This window comes from Mirounga angustirostris, unplaced genomic scaffold, assembly GCF_029215605.1.
Source record: "Mirounga angustirostris isolate CCGP_5_RB_7025 unplaced genomic scaffold, mMirAng1.0.hap1 SCAF_3, whole genome shotgun sequence".
NCBI lineage: Eukaryota > Metazoa > Chordata > Mammalia > Carnivora > Phocidae > Mirounga > Mirounga angustirostris.
Genome location: NW_026991711.1, coordinates 105,325,579 through 105,344,150, shown reverse-complemented (window position 1 = coordinate 105,344,150; position 18,572 = coordinate 105,325,579). Strand labels below are relative to the sequence as shown.

Below are 18,572 nucleotides of genomic sequence, written 5' to 3'. Positions count from 1 at the left end.
TAAAGGGATTTCTTTATGTGGAAAAGAAAAAGCCATAACTAGAAATAAGAAAATTATGAAAGGAAAAAAAAAATCACTGATAAAAATCAAATAAAGCTAGGATGAAGGATAAAACACAAAAGTAGTGAAATAAATTCTAGCTCCAAAATTAGTTAAGGATTACACAGAATAAAAAGGTGTAAAATATGGCATCATATATATAAAACATGGGGGGGGGAGTAAAAATGTTTTTATTTTAAAATGTGTTTGAATTTAAGCAACCATAAACTTAATATAGACTGCTATATACATAGGATGTTATATGTGAACCTCATAGTAACCACAAAACAAAAACCTATTAATAGATACACAAAAAATAAAGAGAAAGGAATCCAAGCATTATACTAAAGAAAGTCATCAAATCACATGGCAATAGAGCAAGAGCAAAAGAAAAGAGAGAAGAACTACAAAAACAATTATCAACAATTGTAAATATTCACCCAAAATAGAGGCACCTAAATATATAAAGCAAATATCAGACATAAAGAAGTAACAGTAACACAATAATAGTAGGGGACTTTACATGCCATTTACATCAATGGATAGATCATCCTGGCAGAAAATTAATAAGCAAACAGTGGCTTTGAATAATACATCAGAACAGATGAACTTAACAGATACGTACAGAACATTCTATTCAAAAACAGCAGAATACACATTTTTTTCAAGTGCATATGGACATTCCCTAAGATAGATCACATGTTAGGCCACAAACTTGTATCAATAAACTTAAGAGAATTGAAATTGTATCAAACATCAGAAAAGATCACAACAATATGAAACTAGAAATCAATTACAAGGTAAAAAAAGAAAACAAATGGAGGCTAAATAGCATGCTACTAAAAAACCAATGGGTCAACTAAAAAATCAAAGAGGAAATTAAAAAAAAAATACCTGGAGACAAATAAAAATGGAAACATAGCAGTGCAAAATGTTTGGGATGCAGCAAATGCATTTCTTTTTTTTTTTTTTTTAAAGATTTTATTTATTTGAGAGAGAGAGAGCACAAGCAGGTGGAGGGGCAGAGAGAGAGGGAGAAGCAGGTTTCCCGCTGAGCAGGGAGCCTGATGTGGGGCTCGATCCCAGGACCCTGAGATCATGACCTGAGCTGAAGGCAGATGCTTAACCAACTGAGCCACCCAGGCGCCCCGCAAATGCATTTCTAAAAGGGAAGTTTATAGTGATACAGGTCTACCTAAGAAACAAGAAAAATATCACATAAACAATCTAATCATACACCTAAAAGACTGGAAAAAGGATAAATGAAGCTCAAAGTTAGTAGGAAGGAAATAATAAAGATCGAAAAGGAAATAAATGAAATAACGACTTAAAAAACAATAGGAAAGATCAGTGAAACCAAGAGCTGGTTCTTTGAAAAGTTAACTTATAAACCTTTAGCCAGATTCATTAAGAAAAGCAGAGAGAGGACTCAAATAAATCAGAAATGAAAGGGAAGTTACAACTGACACCACAGAAGTACAAAGGATTATAAGAAACTACTATGAAAAATTATATGCCAATAAATTATACACTGAGAAAAAGAAGAAATGGATAAATTCCTAGAAAAATACAATCTTCTAAGACTGAATCAGGAATAAATAGAAAAATCTGAAGAGGCAGATTACTATTGACAAAATTGAATCAGTAATCAAAAACTTCCAACAAACTAAAGTGCAGGACTAGAGGGATTCACAAGAGAATTCTACCAAACATTTAAAGAATAATTAATATCTATTCTTCCCAAACTATTCCAAAAAATGGAAGAGGAAGTAATGCTTTCAAATTCACTCTGTGGGGCCAGCATTACCCTAATACCAAATGAGATAAAGATACTAAAAAATTTTTTAAAAATTACAGACCAGTATCCAACATAGATACATAAATTTTCAACAAAATATTAGCAAACCAAATTCAACAACACATTAAAAGGAGCATTCACCACAATCAAGTAGGGTTTATACTGGGATACAAGGATGATTCAGTATCTGCTAATCAATCAATGTGATATACCACATCAACAAAATGAAGGACAAAAATCATATCATCTCATTAGATGCAAAAAAGCATTGGACAAAATTGAACATCTATTCATGATAAAAACTCTCAACAGAGTGGGCTTAAAGGGAACATACCTTAACATAACAAAGGCCATATAGGAAAAACCCACAGCTAGCATCATATTCTGGTGAAAAGCTAAAAGCTTTTCCTCTAAGGTCAGGAAAACTTCATGAGAACTTCAATGGACAGAGTAGTAGAACAAAAATAGATTTAAACAAGTTCTTAAGGAAACTGGAAAGGATAGATTCAAGGACACCGATGAATGAATTGCCTTCCTTTGTTCTAATTATCTTCCCACTCATAATCATAGTCCTAATACAACCATCCCTATCTATGCTCTTGGTTAATTCTTAAAACTGCTTTATATCTGTAGATAGCATAATGAAGCTATGGAGCACAACACCAAGGTTGAAGTCCTATCCTACTGGTACATTATCCTTAAGCAAGTTATTTAATTTCTCTGCATCTTTATTACCTATGAAATAGGATAATAATATCACCTACTGTATAGAATTGTAGTAATAGGGGCGCCTGGGTGGCTCAGTTGGTTAAGCGACTGCCTTCGGCTCAGGTCATGATCCTGGAGTCCCGGGATCGAGTCCCGCATCGGGCTCCCTGCTCGGCAGGGAGTCTGCTTCTCCCTCTGACCCTCCCTCCTCTCATGCTGTCTCTATCTCATTCTCTCTCTCAAATAAATAAATAAAATCTTTAAAAAAAAAAAAAAGAATTGTAGTAATAGTATCTAGTTTAAGGGACAGTTGTGGGGATTAAATGATTTAATTCATGTAAATCTCTTAGAAATGTGTCTGCACATGACAAGTACTCAACATATATTAGCAATTGTTATTATTCCAGCCACAGCTAAGTGATTTCACTCTTGGAATCTTCACAATTTTTCTATGAATTAGACACTATTATGAACTCACTTCATATATTATGATTAATAATTATTGAAAACTTACTATTTTCTAGTCCAGGATCTAAATGCATAACATATAACAACAACAACAACAAAGTTTATTATTTACAGCAATATACTGGAACTCTCCCCATGCCACACCTCACCTCCAGATGGGGATTGTTTCTCCAAGGAAACAAACCATCTTGGTGAATAAACTTACAATATTGACATTTGAGAATCTCCCAACAAACAACTGAATCCACATCCAATTGCTACAGTGAGCCACCCACTCATACACCCAGTGAACAAACTTCACTTACACACACAAAGAGGATCTGAACACCGTTTTAGTGTCTCACTATTGATTGGATGGACAATCAAATCACATCAGGTAGCTAGGGAGCTCCCCTAACATAAGAGAGACCAAAAGAAACCGAAAAAGAGTACTCAGAAGAAACATGCAGAGAGCAGAGGAAATTTTTATAATAGATAAAAAAGGTATTACATGAACAGGCTATAAAAAAGACCACTTTTGAAAATTAAAAATATAATAGTAAAAAATTAATAGAAGGGCTGTAAGATAAAATGGTAAAAATTGGATATATAAGAAAATTAGAGAATTAATTCAGGAGGTCTGGTGTTTGATGAATAGAACTTCCAGAAAGAAAATCAGAGAGAAGGGATGATAGAATAATACCAAAATTTCCCTGAAATGAAAGATCTGAATCTTGATTGAAATGGCCCAGGGACTACCCACAAAAATGTGTGAAAAAGGGATGCCTGGGTGGCTCAGTTGGTTAAGCATCTGCCTTCAGCTCAGGTCATGATCCCAGGGTCCTGGGATCATATCCCACCTTGGGCTCTCTACTCAGTAGGGAGCCTGCTTCTCTCTCTGCCTGCCACTCCCCCTGCTTGTGTTCTCTCTCTCTCTGACAAATAAACAAAATCTTAAAAAAAAAAAAAAAGTAAAAAAGTCCCACACCACAACTCTTCTTAGAATTTCATAATACTATAGAACATCCTTAAAACTTCTAAGTAGGAAAAACAAAAACAAAAAAAGTTCACAAGCCAAACATGAGCAATTTGAAGGACATTGGATTTCTCAATGGAAATTCTAGTTGCTAAAAGACAATGGAAAAGTACCTTTAAATTTCTAATATAATATCATTTCAGGATAGAAATTACTATCTAATAAAGATGACCACAGATTGAAGGCACTTTTAAACATACAAAATCTCAAAAAAGTTTACTTTTCATGCATTCTTTCTTGGGAAGCTCTTAAAGGACAAGAAGGAGAAGAAGAAGAAAAGTCTAAAGAAACCAAGAAAAGAATGACCTGAGATCCAGAATCGGAATTCAATATTGCAGAGAGGGGAAGAAAATTTCTAGAAGGTGAAATAAATTCTCTTATCAATAACTGTATGGCAGATCACCAGCAAATCACCACAGACTAGAAAAGATGAACAGAGAGCTCCAGAAAAGATGTTCCCATGAGGAAAAATTAACAGATGACTTGATTTGTTGGACTATATTGAGAGAAGATTAATACTTCTGCTTGGGGTCCAAGTAGTGACAGGTATATAGAAAACTAAGAAAAGAAACTAAAATCAAAAAAATAGTTAACTCTAGGAAAAACAAAAAGTACCTGAAAGGAAATGTGATTGTAGTATAACATATCATTCAATTATGTATGATATGTACATAGGCAAATAATATAAACATTCAAATTATTGAACCGAAAATTTTGACATAAATAAACTGACATGATAGGGGAGGAAATGTATATGTTTATTTAGCTATTTTAATACAGTAAAAATAACATGTTATTTAGAATTAGGAAAGAAAATTTCATAAGAAACAACTAAAATACTTCAGAATGTTGAAAGTGGTTCCTTCTGAAGAGTTGGAGGAGTCAGAGATGGGAGTGAGTAGGGCTAGGAGCCAGGTTTGGGTTTTTTTGTTTTGTTTTGTTTTGTTTTGTTTTGTTTACCACTGCAATGCTAATTTAGTTATGTTTTTGAAAGTTCTTCAGTCTTTCACAAATTCTACATTCAGTATTTCTAAACAGATTGTGTACCCCATGAAGATAGGGGTCATCATCATTCATAATGTTTAATCCATCCCTGGTGCCTCTTCAGACCACTGATGGCTGAAGAAAACCAAGGGTCTGGATAAGCTACAACCTGAACACAGACCTTTAGTATTGCAAAAGAATTCAGAAATTAACTCATTTCCTTTAATTTTAGAAATGAGCAAAAAGACCCACAGAAGTAAATTATTAATTCCTAGATAAGAAGTTATCTGTATTTGCTGTCTGCTTTGATTTTGGCATCATTGTTCTAATACTTAAATTATTAATAAATTATATAACTCTATTTTAAAAAAATTAAAAACTGAACCATGAGAAATATAAAGGGAAATAGAATTCCATACACATCCAACAATGCCTGCTTTCATCAGGCAGGGGTACTATCCCAGTGAAAGAATTTCAGGCCTACAATAGAGAAATCCAGCAAAAGATAAAATATCAGTTTTCTTTGCTGTTGCAAATTGGACCCACAGTCAGTCATTTCTTCCCAGTTTTCTATCATTATTTCCTGAAGCAGAGTATGTTACAGCAATCCACCCCCAGATAGGTGATTTGATTATCCTTAGCATGTGGAATCTTTTAGTCTCATAATGCTTATCAGCTCTAGCACAAATTGAACACATTAATCACCAAAAAAAGAAGTCTGCAAGAAGGATAGGAACTAGTGAGTTTCACTGATAATGGGAAAATGCCCCCCCCCCTTTTTTTTTTAAAGAACCATACTGCTAATATGAAGTTGAAAGGAAAAGACAGGTTTTTTTTGTTGTTGTTTTTGTTTTGTTTTTTTTAGAGTGATAACTATAAGAATGGATAAGGAGGGGCGCCTCGGTGGCTCAGATGGTTAAGCTCTGCCTTCGGTTCAGGTCATGATCCCAGGGTCCTGGGATCGAGTCCCGCATCGGGCTCCCTGCTAGGTGGGGAGCCTGCTTCTCCCTCTGCCCCTGCCTCTCTCTCTCTCTCTCTCTCTCTCTGACTCTCATGAATAAATAAATAAAACATTAAAAAAAAAAAGAATGGATAAGGAAGTGAATTTAAATGTGTATTAGGAGAACTGAGAAGCACACACTCCTCAATCCTCAGGGGCAAACAGTATTTGGTAATTATTTATACTTTATTCTAATGAAAAGAATACTAGACTCTGCATTTGGGACTTTTTTGAAATGTAAAATCTGGAGGAGGGCTGAAAAATCTGAGCTCAGAGATTTAGTATCTTTTCCCAAATGAACATGGATGTGTGCCTTCAAATGGTTAACGCTTATCTCTGCGCAGCTGGGAGTACTGCACAAACCGGAGCCTTTGAACGTGGAAAGCGAGCATCTAACTAAAGCACCGCAGGAGAAAGGGCGGGGGGTGCTGGGGGGGAGGGCCGAGGAGGGCCCGGTGAAAGCTGCTATCAGTAGCTCCTTCTTATCCCCGCGCGCAGCCCACAGGGCTGGGCTCGACCCATCTATCATTGCACACAAGGAGCCCGAGGCTTGTCTCTCTGACAAAAACGTCCTTTTGTGTTACCTTGCTATTATGCCTGGCAGCTTCTTGTCCATGAATTCCTGCATGCACTGGTGTTCCGTGGAACTGTTGAGAAACCTCCGAAAAGATTCAACGTATCTGTTGTGGTCAGAAAACAAGCTCCTCATGGAAGATGCCATGTTTGGTTTTCTGATGGAAGACAGAGAAGGAAGTTTTAACTTCCCCCTCCTTTTCTTCCCCGTTCCTTATTTTTTCTCCTCACAGCCACCAATTTCTACCCTCCCTCCCCAGCGAAAAAAAAAAAAAAACTGCTTTGAATTTAACAGGCACGGAAGGCGGCTGTGCAAATCTCATTACGTCAGTCATTTGTACAGGACTTTGCGCTCTACTTTAACCCCTACATTGTTGTTTTGTAAGAAAGGGAGGTGGTAAAGCAAAGCAACAAATCCACTGCTAAAACTTGTTTTTTTAACGCCTGAAGTTGAGAAAGCCAAAAAACCAGACTGGATTCTAATCATTTCCTGTTTCGCGAGCAGCAACTAGCAGTAAATTTAAATTCCAAGTGGGACCCCGGCTGCTTTAAGGGCCAAAGGCGACAAACACAGGGATAAACACCCACGTAAAAGGCTACAGACCACTTTCAGAAAGCTACCCCTGCTGAAATCTTTGACAGAAGACTGTCCTCTGCCTGCCTCCATGCTTTCTACAGGAGAATTTCTTGCCTTGCCCCTTCTCAGTACTTGAACTTTACACTCATTCACTGCATCTCTTCGAACGCTGATTGGTTGTGTTGTGTTGTAAAGGAAGTCTCTTTAGCGTAAACTATCAGGGAGGAACTTTTAACTAGAAGGTCTGAGAAGCCTGCCTGGGGGGCAATGAAGGAAATGAGAGAAGACTCTCAGGGCACAAATGCAGGAGAAAGGGTAAAAGTCAGCAGGAATCATTCCCGAAGTGCTTCTGAACATAGAATCTTAGATACTTAGGGTTGGACGAGCCTCTGGTGGCCCAGTGTTGTCACCAGTAAGAGACCCAAAGTGTTAGAATATCTACATGCTGGACTTTTTACCTGGGAAGTGGTGTTAAAGAAGACCACTCCCAGGGCGCCTGGGTGGCTCCCTCAGTTAAGCGTCTGTCTTTGCTCAGGTCATGATCTCAGAGTCCTGGGATCTAGTCCCACATTGGGCTCCTTGCTCAGCCACGGAGTCTGCTTCTCCCACTCCCTTGGCCCCCCTCTCCTCCTCTCTGATTGTGCTCTCTCTCTCACACTCTTCCAAATTAATAAAATCTTTAAAAAAAAAAAAAAGAAAGAAAGAAAGAAAGAAAGAAAACCACTCCTCCAGCATAGGATGTTAATAACAGTATCCATCTCATGGAAGAGTTATAAGAATTAATGAATTAGTTCATATACATCTCTTAGAACTGTGTCTGCCTAAGCCATTCAGTTCCAAAACTGTCCTCCAAGCATTCAACGCTCCGAAACACTCTTTTCTAAGCACTTCATGGTCACACTACTCTTAGAGCTGTGCCTTTACCCTAGGAGAAAATGGGAAATCTGGAAAACCAGATTGCTGTGGGTATAGTGTGAAACTGTGTGACATTGGCTGAAACATAAGCTTCTGTTTGCTCATCAGTAAAATGGGAACAATGAATTAAATCTCATGGGGTTGTAATGAGAATTCTACAGATAACTTTCATATCCATGCTTACCAGATGCTTACTGCTCCTATAAGGGGCGGGCTAGTCCCTTCTGTAATAAGAAAACAACAACAAAAAAAGTTGCCATTTTATTTACAGACACTGAAAATTAAGTTTCATATCATTTTCACATGTCATGAAATATATTCTTCTTTGGATTTTCTCCAGTCATTGAAAGATGTAACAGTTATTCTTAGCTCAAGGGCTGCACGGAAACAAGGTGCTGGGCTGGATTTGGCCCACGGGCCCTAACTTAGCTTCTAGGACTACATACATACATACAGACAGACAGACAGACATATGCTACCTAACTCCCGTGTCTCTCCAACCAGCCTCATCTTCCTCAAACTGACTCTCACAAGCTTCTGGTTCTTCATTACCATCTCCCACCCTTCCCTTTAAATCTAATCCAAATCATTCATTCACGGATTCATCTACTTTAACAAATATTTAGTAAGGGTATACTGTGTGAGACTCGGTCGTGAAGAAACGGCATTGACCTTACCTTCAAAAGTTCCTACTAAAATCTACTGTTAACTAAAACTCACTCTTCACCTGAGACCATCACCTGGCCCCTTGCCAAATCTTCCTCAACAGTCTGCTCTTCATTCATGTCTCCTTTGCGATTTCTTCCCCCTTCTCATGCCTTCTATACTACTTGAGATTCTCCTTTTTTTTTCACCTACTGCACTATTTTCATACTGGCCTCCCTGTCTTTTTTTTTTTTTTTTTAAGATTTTATTTATTTATTTGACAGAGAGAGACACAGCGAGAGAGGGAACACAAGCAGGAGGAGTGGGAGAGGGAGAAGCAGGCTTCCCGCAGAGCAGGAAGCCTGATGCGGGGCTCCATCCCAGGACCCTGGGATCATGACCTGAGCCGAAGGCAGTCCCTTAACGAACTGAGCCACCCAGGCGCCCCTGGCCTCCCTGTCTCAGGAGTCACACTGATCCTAGCCAATTGTATTGCCACTGCCAAACTCAGTTTTCTAAAGCACAGTAATGATAAAGTCACTCTTGCCCCCTCAAATGTGTACCGTCTCTCCACTGTACCCTAAGTTAAGTCCGAGGCTCATTCTTTGACTCCCATACTCCAAATCATCCAGACTTGTGTTTCATTTTCCTTTAAGACTTGCTAGTGCATCCCTTCAAACTGTACTGCTTCTCTGGATATATCCCTGTGCTTTCCTGCCTACAGCTTCTCCATGCAGTAGCCCCTCCGTGAGTAATGCCCTGCTTCTCCTCTTACCCCACCCACCGAAAATGTTCCCACTCCTCACATGCTACCATTTCCATGAAGCCTTCCATATTTCCCTCAACAGGCTTAGCACTGTGCTCTTAATTTCTGAGCCTCTTACAGCTTTGATGGCATTTGTCCTTGTGTTATGGTTTGTTAATGCACTTGCCTTCTCTCCCCTGCTAGGCCCTATGTGATTGCTAGCTAATAAGGACAGGGACTGAGTCATAACTGCGCACAGTAGGCTTTCAGTTATTTTAAAAGATAAAATTGTGCTTGATCACTTTCACTATTGAGATACTCTCCACCATCAGATATTCTTCCTCCTTTACATGATTGGGCAATTCCGTTATTTAAAAAACTGTAATTCCACTTATTGAGTTCTTATTATGTGCCAAGAATTGTGTGGGTCTTTTTTAACTTAGTGTAGGATTTTTCACTTTGCAGTAGCTCTGTGGGCTTTCCTATATGACAGATGAGAAAACTGAGATCCCAAGAGGTTGGGTCCTTTTTTTCTTTTTTTAAAGATTTTATTTATTTATTTGACAGATAGCACAAGCAGGGGGAGCGGCAGGCAGAGGGAGAGGGAGAAGCAGGCTCCCCGCTGAGCAGAAAGCCAGATGTGGGGCTGGATCCGAGGACCCTGAGCCAAAGGCAGACGATTAACAACTGAGCCACCTAGGCACCCCAAGAGGTTGGGTCCTTTGCTCAAGGATGCCTAGCAAGGAAAGGGCAGGACTGGGAATCTAATTCTAATCTGTCAGATCCCCAAACCAGTGTTCTCATGAACTCTGTGTTCAGCCCAAATCTGCCTCCTTATAACTTGTACATGGTACTCCCATCTCTGGCTGCTTAATCTAAATGGAACGATTCTAATTTCCTCCCCATGTAACACCTATTGAAAAATTTGAGAGCTCCTGGGTGGCTCAGTCAATTAAGCGTCTGCCTTCGACTCAGGTCATGGTCTGAGACTGAGCCCCACATTGGGCTTTCTGCTCAGTGGGGAGCCTGCTTCTTCCTCTCCCTCTGCCTGCTGCTCTCCCTGCTTGTGCTCTCTCTCTCTCTGCCAAATAAATAAATAAAATCTTTAAAAATTTAATTAATTAATTTTTAAAAAGAAGAAAAATTTGAAACTGGCTCATAGGATAGCCCTACTCCCAAATGTATCTCTTTCATAGTTCTTAGTCTGTTTGGACTGCTATCACAGAAATGCACTAAGTAGCTTAAAAAGCAGACATTTATTTCTCAGAATTCTGCAGGTTGGGAAGTCCAAACTCAAGGTGCTGGCAGATTCAGAATCTGGTGAAGGCCCATTTTCTGGTTCTTAAACAGACATTTTCTTACTGCCTCTTCACATGGCAGAAAGGACAAGAAAGCTCTCTGGAATCTCTTTTATAAGAGCACTGCTCTGGTTCATGAGGGCTCATGACCTAATCACTCTCCAAAGGCCCCCCACCTCCTAATACCATAACACTGGGGGTTAAGATTTCAACATATGATTCGGTGAGTATACAAATACTTGGTCCATAACAGTTACTAGTTATACCATTTCCAATATAGCCTTACATAATCCACTATGCTAGTTTCCTCCTTTAGACAGACTAGTTTGTCAGGGTTTCTTTAAAAAATTGGTGTCTGGAAATAAACACAATATCCCAAAAGTTGCCTAGCCAGACAGATTGTTACTGTCCAGGTTAGACTAAACTAATATTTCCCTAGTGTTCTGCCCAACCCAAGTTCTTTCAGATGTTATAGATGCTTTACAAAAAAACAAGTTCAATAGATTCCTCTGATAGTCATAATACACATTAACATATTAAAGCTTCATGAAACCTTTGTCACAGGCCCTGTTGAAATGCAGATACACCATGTCTATGGCATTTGGGCATTTCTCTGATTAGTCTTTCAGCCCCTCCAAAAAAAGGAAAATCTTGTTGCTTTCAGCATGACTTGCACTTGACTAAATGCTGGTTTCAGCAATCACAACTTCCTTTTAAAATTACAAATAGAATATCTGTTTCATAATCCATAATGAATCTGGAATGTCCCTGGGGATTAAAATATCTAGCAGGCTGGTTGGAATTACTAAATTTTAAGAATCCTCTTTTCCCCTCTTTCTTGAAAATTGGGGCATTAGTCTAGCAATCTATCATTTGCCATGACTTCTCAAAGGTTACTGGCAATAACATCATTATTGCTTTTATAAATTATTTCAATACATTGGGATGTGATTCTTCTGGGCTTTGAAAGATTATCTTAATCAGAATTCTTAGATGTTCTCTTACCTCTTTGGGGCTTCTGTCCCCTTTAACCTATCATAAATTACGCTGTTACTGTCAAAGTGCCTTTCACACATTATCTCATAATACTCTTAATCCTCTGGGAATGGAACGATTGAGATCATCAAGCAAGACTCAGAACAAATAAGTTGTACAAAATCTATAACTCATGAGAAAAGAATCTGGATTCAAGTTCATGTTGTTTAACTCCATGGACCATTTTTTAAAAAATTATATACTACTTCTTACCACTTTGTACCTTTTCAACTTGCTTATTTTCCATGTTAGAGAACTCTGGAACAAACAAAAAGTAGAGTAATTCTGTATTCATCCTACCACGAATTAATATAGTACTATCCACGCTAGGTCAAAAAGCAAAGGATTTCCCTTGTTTATTCTTTTTTATTTATTTATTTTTTAATTTTTTATTTGAGTTTAGCTGACATGCAATGTTACATTAGTTTTAGGTGTACAACATAGTGATCTGACAAGTTTATACATTATGCTGTGTTCATCACAGAGTGTAGCTGCCATCTGTCCTGGTATATCTCTATTAATGGAGGATAGTCGCAAGAAAGGCAGACAGAGACAAGGGCCCCCCATCCTGAGAGGAAACTACCCTTAAAAGGAAAAATACCCCATCCTGTTATTCTACATCATCATGGAAGGAGCCCTCCACCCTTTACCACATGAACAACTACCTGATAGGTAGATGAGTGGTGGGCAAAAACCTGATTGGGTGACAGGTGCAGGGAGGCTTAATCAGATTAAAACAGCCCTCCAACATTCTCATAAAAACCCCTAGACTTGGAAACCCTAATGGCAACCCTCTCAGGCCCCCTCCCTCTTCAGGAGCTTTGTACTATCCCTCAATAAACTTTGCTTTGCTGCCCACCACTCTTCGTCTGGTCTACCTCTTCATTCTTCAAAGCGGCCTGACCAAGAACTGTGGGCACCAAAGGAAAAGAAATCCTGAAACACTATTACAATATCATTGACTATATTACTTATGGTGTGCATTTTATTCCTGTGACCTATTCTTGCCATACCTGGAAGCCTGTATCTCCCTGTCCCCTTCACCCATTTTTTCAACCTCCACGCCCCTCCCTTCTGGCAGCCATCAGTTAGTTCTCTATATTTATAGGTATGATTCTGCTTTTTGTTTATTTCCCTTTATTCTTATTGCTATACCAAAAAACAAACGAACAAAAGAAAAAGAAACAATAGCAAAATCCTAACAATGTGAAAATGTTGGGGTTTGGGAGCAAACGGTCAAGAAAGAATTCCTGAGATATCTTTGGTGCAAAAAGATGGTGGTTTTATTAAAGCACAGGGACAGGACCCATGGACAGAAAGAACTGCCCTGAGGTTGTGAGGAGTGGCCCATTATATACTCTCTAGTTGGGAGGGGGTTAGGGATAGCATAGTCTCTAAGGAATTTGCAGGCAAGGTTTCTAGGACCTTGAGGGGCTAGCTGTTGTTAGGATAAGGTCATTTACTACTGTCTTGTAAAACCTTATAGTCATGAGACCCTTCAGATGTATATTAGTGGACCATATGCTTGGGGGATGATTGCTAACATGTATCTTGGGGGCGAGGGTAGAGATGAAGGAAGTCTTGAAAGGGATTTTTTATAGGGTCCTGGAGATTGGGTTAACGTCAAGCTGAAGTTGCCTTTTGCATTTAGCAAAGTATTAACATCAAAGTAGCTAAGTTCCTTGAGGAAGATCACTCTGCCTGTCTCAAAAACTTGTCAATGGACTGCAGAGGAAGTTTTTTTTTTTCTTTTGCTTTTGTTCTCCACATCATTATCCCCTGAACAATTTTGACCCTTAAATCTTCAAGGCTGCTGAGGGTGGAAGGTCTCATCTTCTATAACTTCTTCCTGCTGAATAGGGGCACAGAGATGTCCCTACCTATGAGTCAACATTGATCAGTTGGGGACTTATATGTATAGGAGTTACAAAAGGCAGAGGCAGCTGAAACCAAGGGAGACTGCATATATAAAATCTCCCTCAGTACAAAGGATCATCTGTTGGCTTAAAGATATGGCAGTAAAAGAGTCTGGGCATCAGGTGGAGAGACACAGGAGAAAACAGCAAAACATGATTAGAATAATAAAAAGAAAAAGAAGCACAAATCAGAGTCCTTTGATAGTTGACAAAAATCCTCTTCCAGTCCAGGAATTTAACCAATCATTAAAGGAAAGAGAGGGATTATTTAAAGCACCTACCCACCTTTGAATATTCATATAACCCTGGCACGTTTTTGTGGTAATCTGGAGTATATACATAATACTATGTTTTAATAAAGCATAGGTTCCTCCTTGAGCTGCAGTCAGGGTATCAAGGACCATTTGGTTTTGGGGGGCCACATTTTGAATTTGTGGGTGACTGCATGTCTAGCTTAGTTAAAGGTGGTCACTGTATGCTTGGCTAAAGCCTCTATCTGCAATTTTATATCATTAGAGGCAGCTCCTGTGACAAATATGGCTAAGGGATAAAACCACCAAGAAGCCCTCTTCATTTGATGTTTAGCCTTAACGATATCCTAATTACAAGGACTCACAGGCAAGTGGGAGAAGACTTGTCTGGGTATATGGATATCCCCAAGTGTAACATCCAAGACAATCATAAGGAAAGTGAGCCATCCATTATTTCCACAAGTCCATAGTTAATCCTATGGACGGGGTACACTCTGGCTTTTAAGGATTGATTTTGTCATTCCAGCCACACAGAATTGGTCAAGGTGCTAGCTGAGTTATACAATTATTGGGGAATCCATCCCATTTTTCCAGTTGTTCAAATAGTCATATGCCCATGGGACTCTGTTATTATCCCCACAGAATAACAAGCATGAAAATTGTCTCTATATGAGCTGTTACGGCAATTTCTCTGAAGTTTACCTCAAGTTGTCTAGCTTAGGTGGACAACAAACACTCAAAGTCAATCAGAACTAGAATTTAACATCCTCAAAGATGCATTACTGAAACAATTTTTCTCTCCAGAATCACCCTTATTTCCAGGGATAGCCAAATTGAGACTAAGTCATTTGTAAAATATGTCCAATTTTTAACAAAGTTGGCCTAATTAGTTACATAAGCTCAGCAAGAATAGTAATTGGCCGTATAGATCTTTCAAAATTTGCTTTGCTGGAACTCTTCATAAGGAATCTAGGTTGAACTTTTAGTAGTGTCTCTAGGCCAGAAGCCAAGCTAAATACTTGCCATGAAACATGACTGCAATACCTATAGATTTGGGTGAATTTATCTTCTCAAGGTCCCCAAAGTATCCTGAGGTTCCTGCACCTGCCAGGAAGTGATATTCTTTACTTATTAGGTAAGGCTGTCGGGAACTCTGTAAGCAAAGTATCAAGCCAACATTTCTAAGGGGATTTGTGGTTCCATGTTTCATAAAGTCAACCTCAGTTCCTTAAAGCTGTCTGGTCATATCTGAGTCTATGCATGTCTCTCTCAAATATGACATTCCAGTCAAAGCCTTGGTAAAATAACCAATGTTTCCAATGGTGTCCTGCTGTAAGGAGAACAGATTCTTATTAAACTTAGGCAAACAACTATGATTGCCATGAAAGAAAGAATACTTCCTGGGACTTTTTGAATTTCAGAGGGTTCAGGTAGAGAGAAACACTAAATGCTTCAATTTGTTCAAGGAATATTTTATCACATTTCTCTAAGTCATAGATATCTTAAGAGAAAATTTCCTTAATCTGGAAAAGCAAACAATAGAGAACCAGCAGTGTTTCAAACAAGAGTCACAACACTATAATCCTCTTCTTCAGCTCATTTAGTCCCATGTTACTAATTCTTATTCAGTTTGAATGTAGCTTTTTAGTTCTAAAATTCTTACCCATTTCAGTTTTAGGATCTTAAAGATACCAAGTACTTGTATTTGTCCTAAAAGTCCTTTTTATGAATCTCCTTAAAGATGAAATACATTTTGCAAAAGCATCAGAACAGTTATAAATAACAAAAACTCAGAAATGGACACTGTTAATGATCTGATACAGAGTTCATTATGATGTAGCTGACAAAGAAATTCGGTTATTCTGTGACACATAACACTTCAATAACCAGAATATTGACTGATGATCTTATACCAGAAAGTGACTTACCAAATAAACAAGCCTTATTAGTCAGAGACTTTGTTTATGATTTAAATCTCAGGGAAGTTTGTTATAACCTTAGAAAGTTTTAAAGCACATGCGTAAGTAGGATTACAGATTACTAAAGACCTGATAAAGACAAAACATAGAAACTGGTTTTTCTGGGCAGATAAAGAAAAGAGAAAACTTTGTTTCCATTTTCTTATCAGAAGCAGACCAAATCCAAGAAAACTTTGTCTTTTTAACAGAGAGAAAGCAGAATTCCAGTTTTATGCCAGTGTATTTTGAAAATCCATTCATTTTAACCTTGTCCATCCCAGCCACACATAAAATATCTTTCCAAAGATTTCCCTTCACAACCTTCTACAACTTTCTTTTGCATTCAGATTTTGTCCCAAGCCATCTCTCTCCAAACAACCAGTCTCATTTTAGGACAAAATTACTTTTACCTTCAACAAAACTGTATTCCTGTTCCTTACATCTTTCTCATACATCTCCTACTTTCCTACATGCAGGGTTGCTTCCCTTATTTCCATCAGTCTTAACTCTTAGAAACCTTAGTCTCCAGTGAAAACTAAGTGGTAACCAATTGTGTACTATTACACCAGAATTCTTTAGATGGCAAATTTATGAATCAATTAAGCATACAGCATGTTTTCCAACAGGCCCAATTATCCTTAGTTTCTTTGCAATAAGAAGTCAAAAGCACAAACCTTCACTCAGTAATCTATGCTTTAGTACTTCATCCTATTTGGAAAAGACCTATGAGGATGTCCAATGAATTCAATACCAATTTATCATCCAAGAAAAACTTTAAAGCTTCTGGTTACTAAAGACTTTGAAAGCTTCTTAACCATTACTCATGAAAAATTTGAGACAGAGAAAATTAACCATCATTTTAAGTCATCTTTTTGCTAACAAATTGCAACAAAGACAACATGAGCTTATTTGACCTTTAGTACACCTTGGTAGAATAAAAGTTTCATATTTAATGGTGATAACTCCAAAGACATGTCTGTGTTAATTAAACCAACAAACTTAAATTAGTTTAAATATTGAATTATGTTTCACCTGGGTCCACTTAAAAGTCAATCAATTTGTTCCCCATTGTTAATTTTTACCTGGAGCACCTTTGGGGAAATCTGAAGTGGGCAGTGTAAGTCCAAGAGGGTGCTCTTTGCTCCTTTATAGCAAGGTTAGAAGGAAGAGGTGCCGGTGGCGCGAGAGGCACTCAGGCTGGCATAGGAACCAGTTATACAGGTCACACCCAAAGTGGTGTAGAAACAGGAGAAGAAGAAGGCAGAAGAGGTAAAGTGCTGCCAGAAGACAGAGAAACAGGACTCCTTGTTCTAAAGCTGGTTAGCTCAGACAGATGAGTAGACACCATGCTTTTTTCCAACTAAGTGGAAATATACAGTCTAAGACAGGGAACTTCTCTGAAACAAAAGGAGTTTTGGCAGCTGCTTGGGAATATTCCTTAAAGTCCCCATCCCGAGGGGACAACCACAGTTGTCTCTGATTATCATAGCCATTAACCCACGAAATGAATGAGGAAGAAACCGCCACATTTATTAGGAGGAGGAACAGTGAAAGACAGTTAGCATCCCCTTCATTAAGGATGGCCTGTTTCCTCCAGCAACATGAGTTCTATCAGGAGGAGGCCTAGTTGGACAATTATCATCCAATATATCAGGAGGGAGTTTACTGGCCTGGTTAGAGACCAAACACATTCCACAAGAGGCCCTGAGGTCTAGGTTCTGATTTAGAGCCATGAAGGCCTAGACCTAGGGTATCTGTGTCCATTTGCCCTATTTCCTCCAGAAGAGATCTAACTAATAGATCATACTGAGGCCAAGCAGTGTTACAGAAGCTCAGTCCTTCTTAAATTTTGCAATCTGAATTGTTTCCAGTGGATTAAAAGGCATTCCAAGGGAGAGTCTTTGGGAACTGAAGAAGGCCTTGCCTTGCTGTGCCTTTGCCTTGCCTTGTGGTGCTGTGAAGGCTGTGCTGGGAAGAACCTGCCATTTTTAACCCGTGGGAAATATTAGAAAAGTTTTACAAGGGGAAATTGCCCAATTTTGTAATTTAAGTAGTTAGTAGGGGACATTGATGGAAAATAGTAAAGATAGAAATCCATCATGGTCTAAGTGACATTCTAACACATGTAGTCTTTACAGCCAACTTCCCTAGGAAACAGTTCCCGGTTGGGTTTTTATTCAGCTGGGAATTGGTTTTGGCTGTCTCTGAGTGGAGGTCTTGTGGTCAGAAGCAGCTAGACCAGAGATGTGGAGGGGATCACATTAGACCAATGAGGAGGAACCCATACACAGGAGTCTTAAGATTGGCAGCTGTCCTGGTGACTTAGGAGCCTGTCCCATGTCCAAGACAGACAACTTTGTATAAGGACAGGAATAAAGAGAGGGCATCAAGTTTCTGGGTCTTACTACCATTCTGACCAGGGGATTAACTTCCAGCTAGGAGAGGCAGGCTTTCTCCTCCCTGTAGAGTAGACATGGGCCAGCTGATTGCAGGCTGAGCAATCAACATGAAAGTGTTCCAGTAAGACAGTACTCCTTGAAAAGCCCCTGGAATGAAAGTAAAGGGGGAGGAGAGAAAGTATTCACCAAGTTTGCACTGAGACACGGAGTCTAGATGAGAAGACTCAAGCCAGATGTTTTGATGCCAA

The 18,572-nt window shown here is 38.8% G+C and overlaps 1 protein-coding gene across 1 annotated transcript in view; it reads right to left on the bottom strand.

The window, feature by feature from the left end:
* HNMT (histamine N-methyltransferase) overlaps positions 1–7,262 on the bottom strand; it is a 41,677-nt gene extending 34,415 nt beyond the window's left edge. The window contains exons 1-2 of the mRNA XM_045868944.3: positions 7,190–7,262; positions 6,597–6,743 (exon numbers count right to left, since the gene is read on the bottom strand). Of these exons, the coding sequence (XP_045724900.1) occupies positions 6,597–6,733 (137 nt within the window). The 5' untranslated portion in view covers positions 6,734–6,743; positions 7,190–7,262. The remainder of the gene's footprint in view (positions 1–6,596; positions 6,744–7,189) is intronic.
* Positions 7,263–18,572: the final 11,310 nt, after the last annotated feature.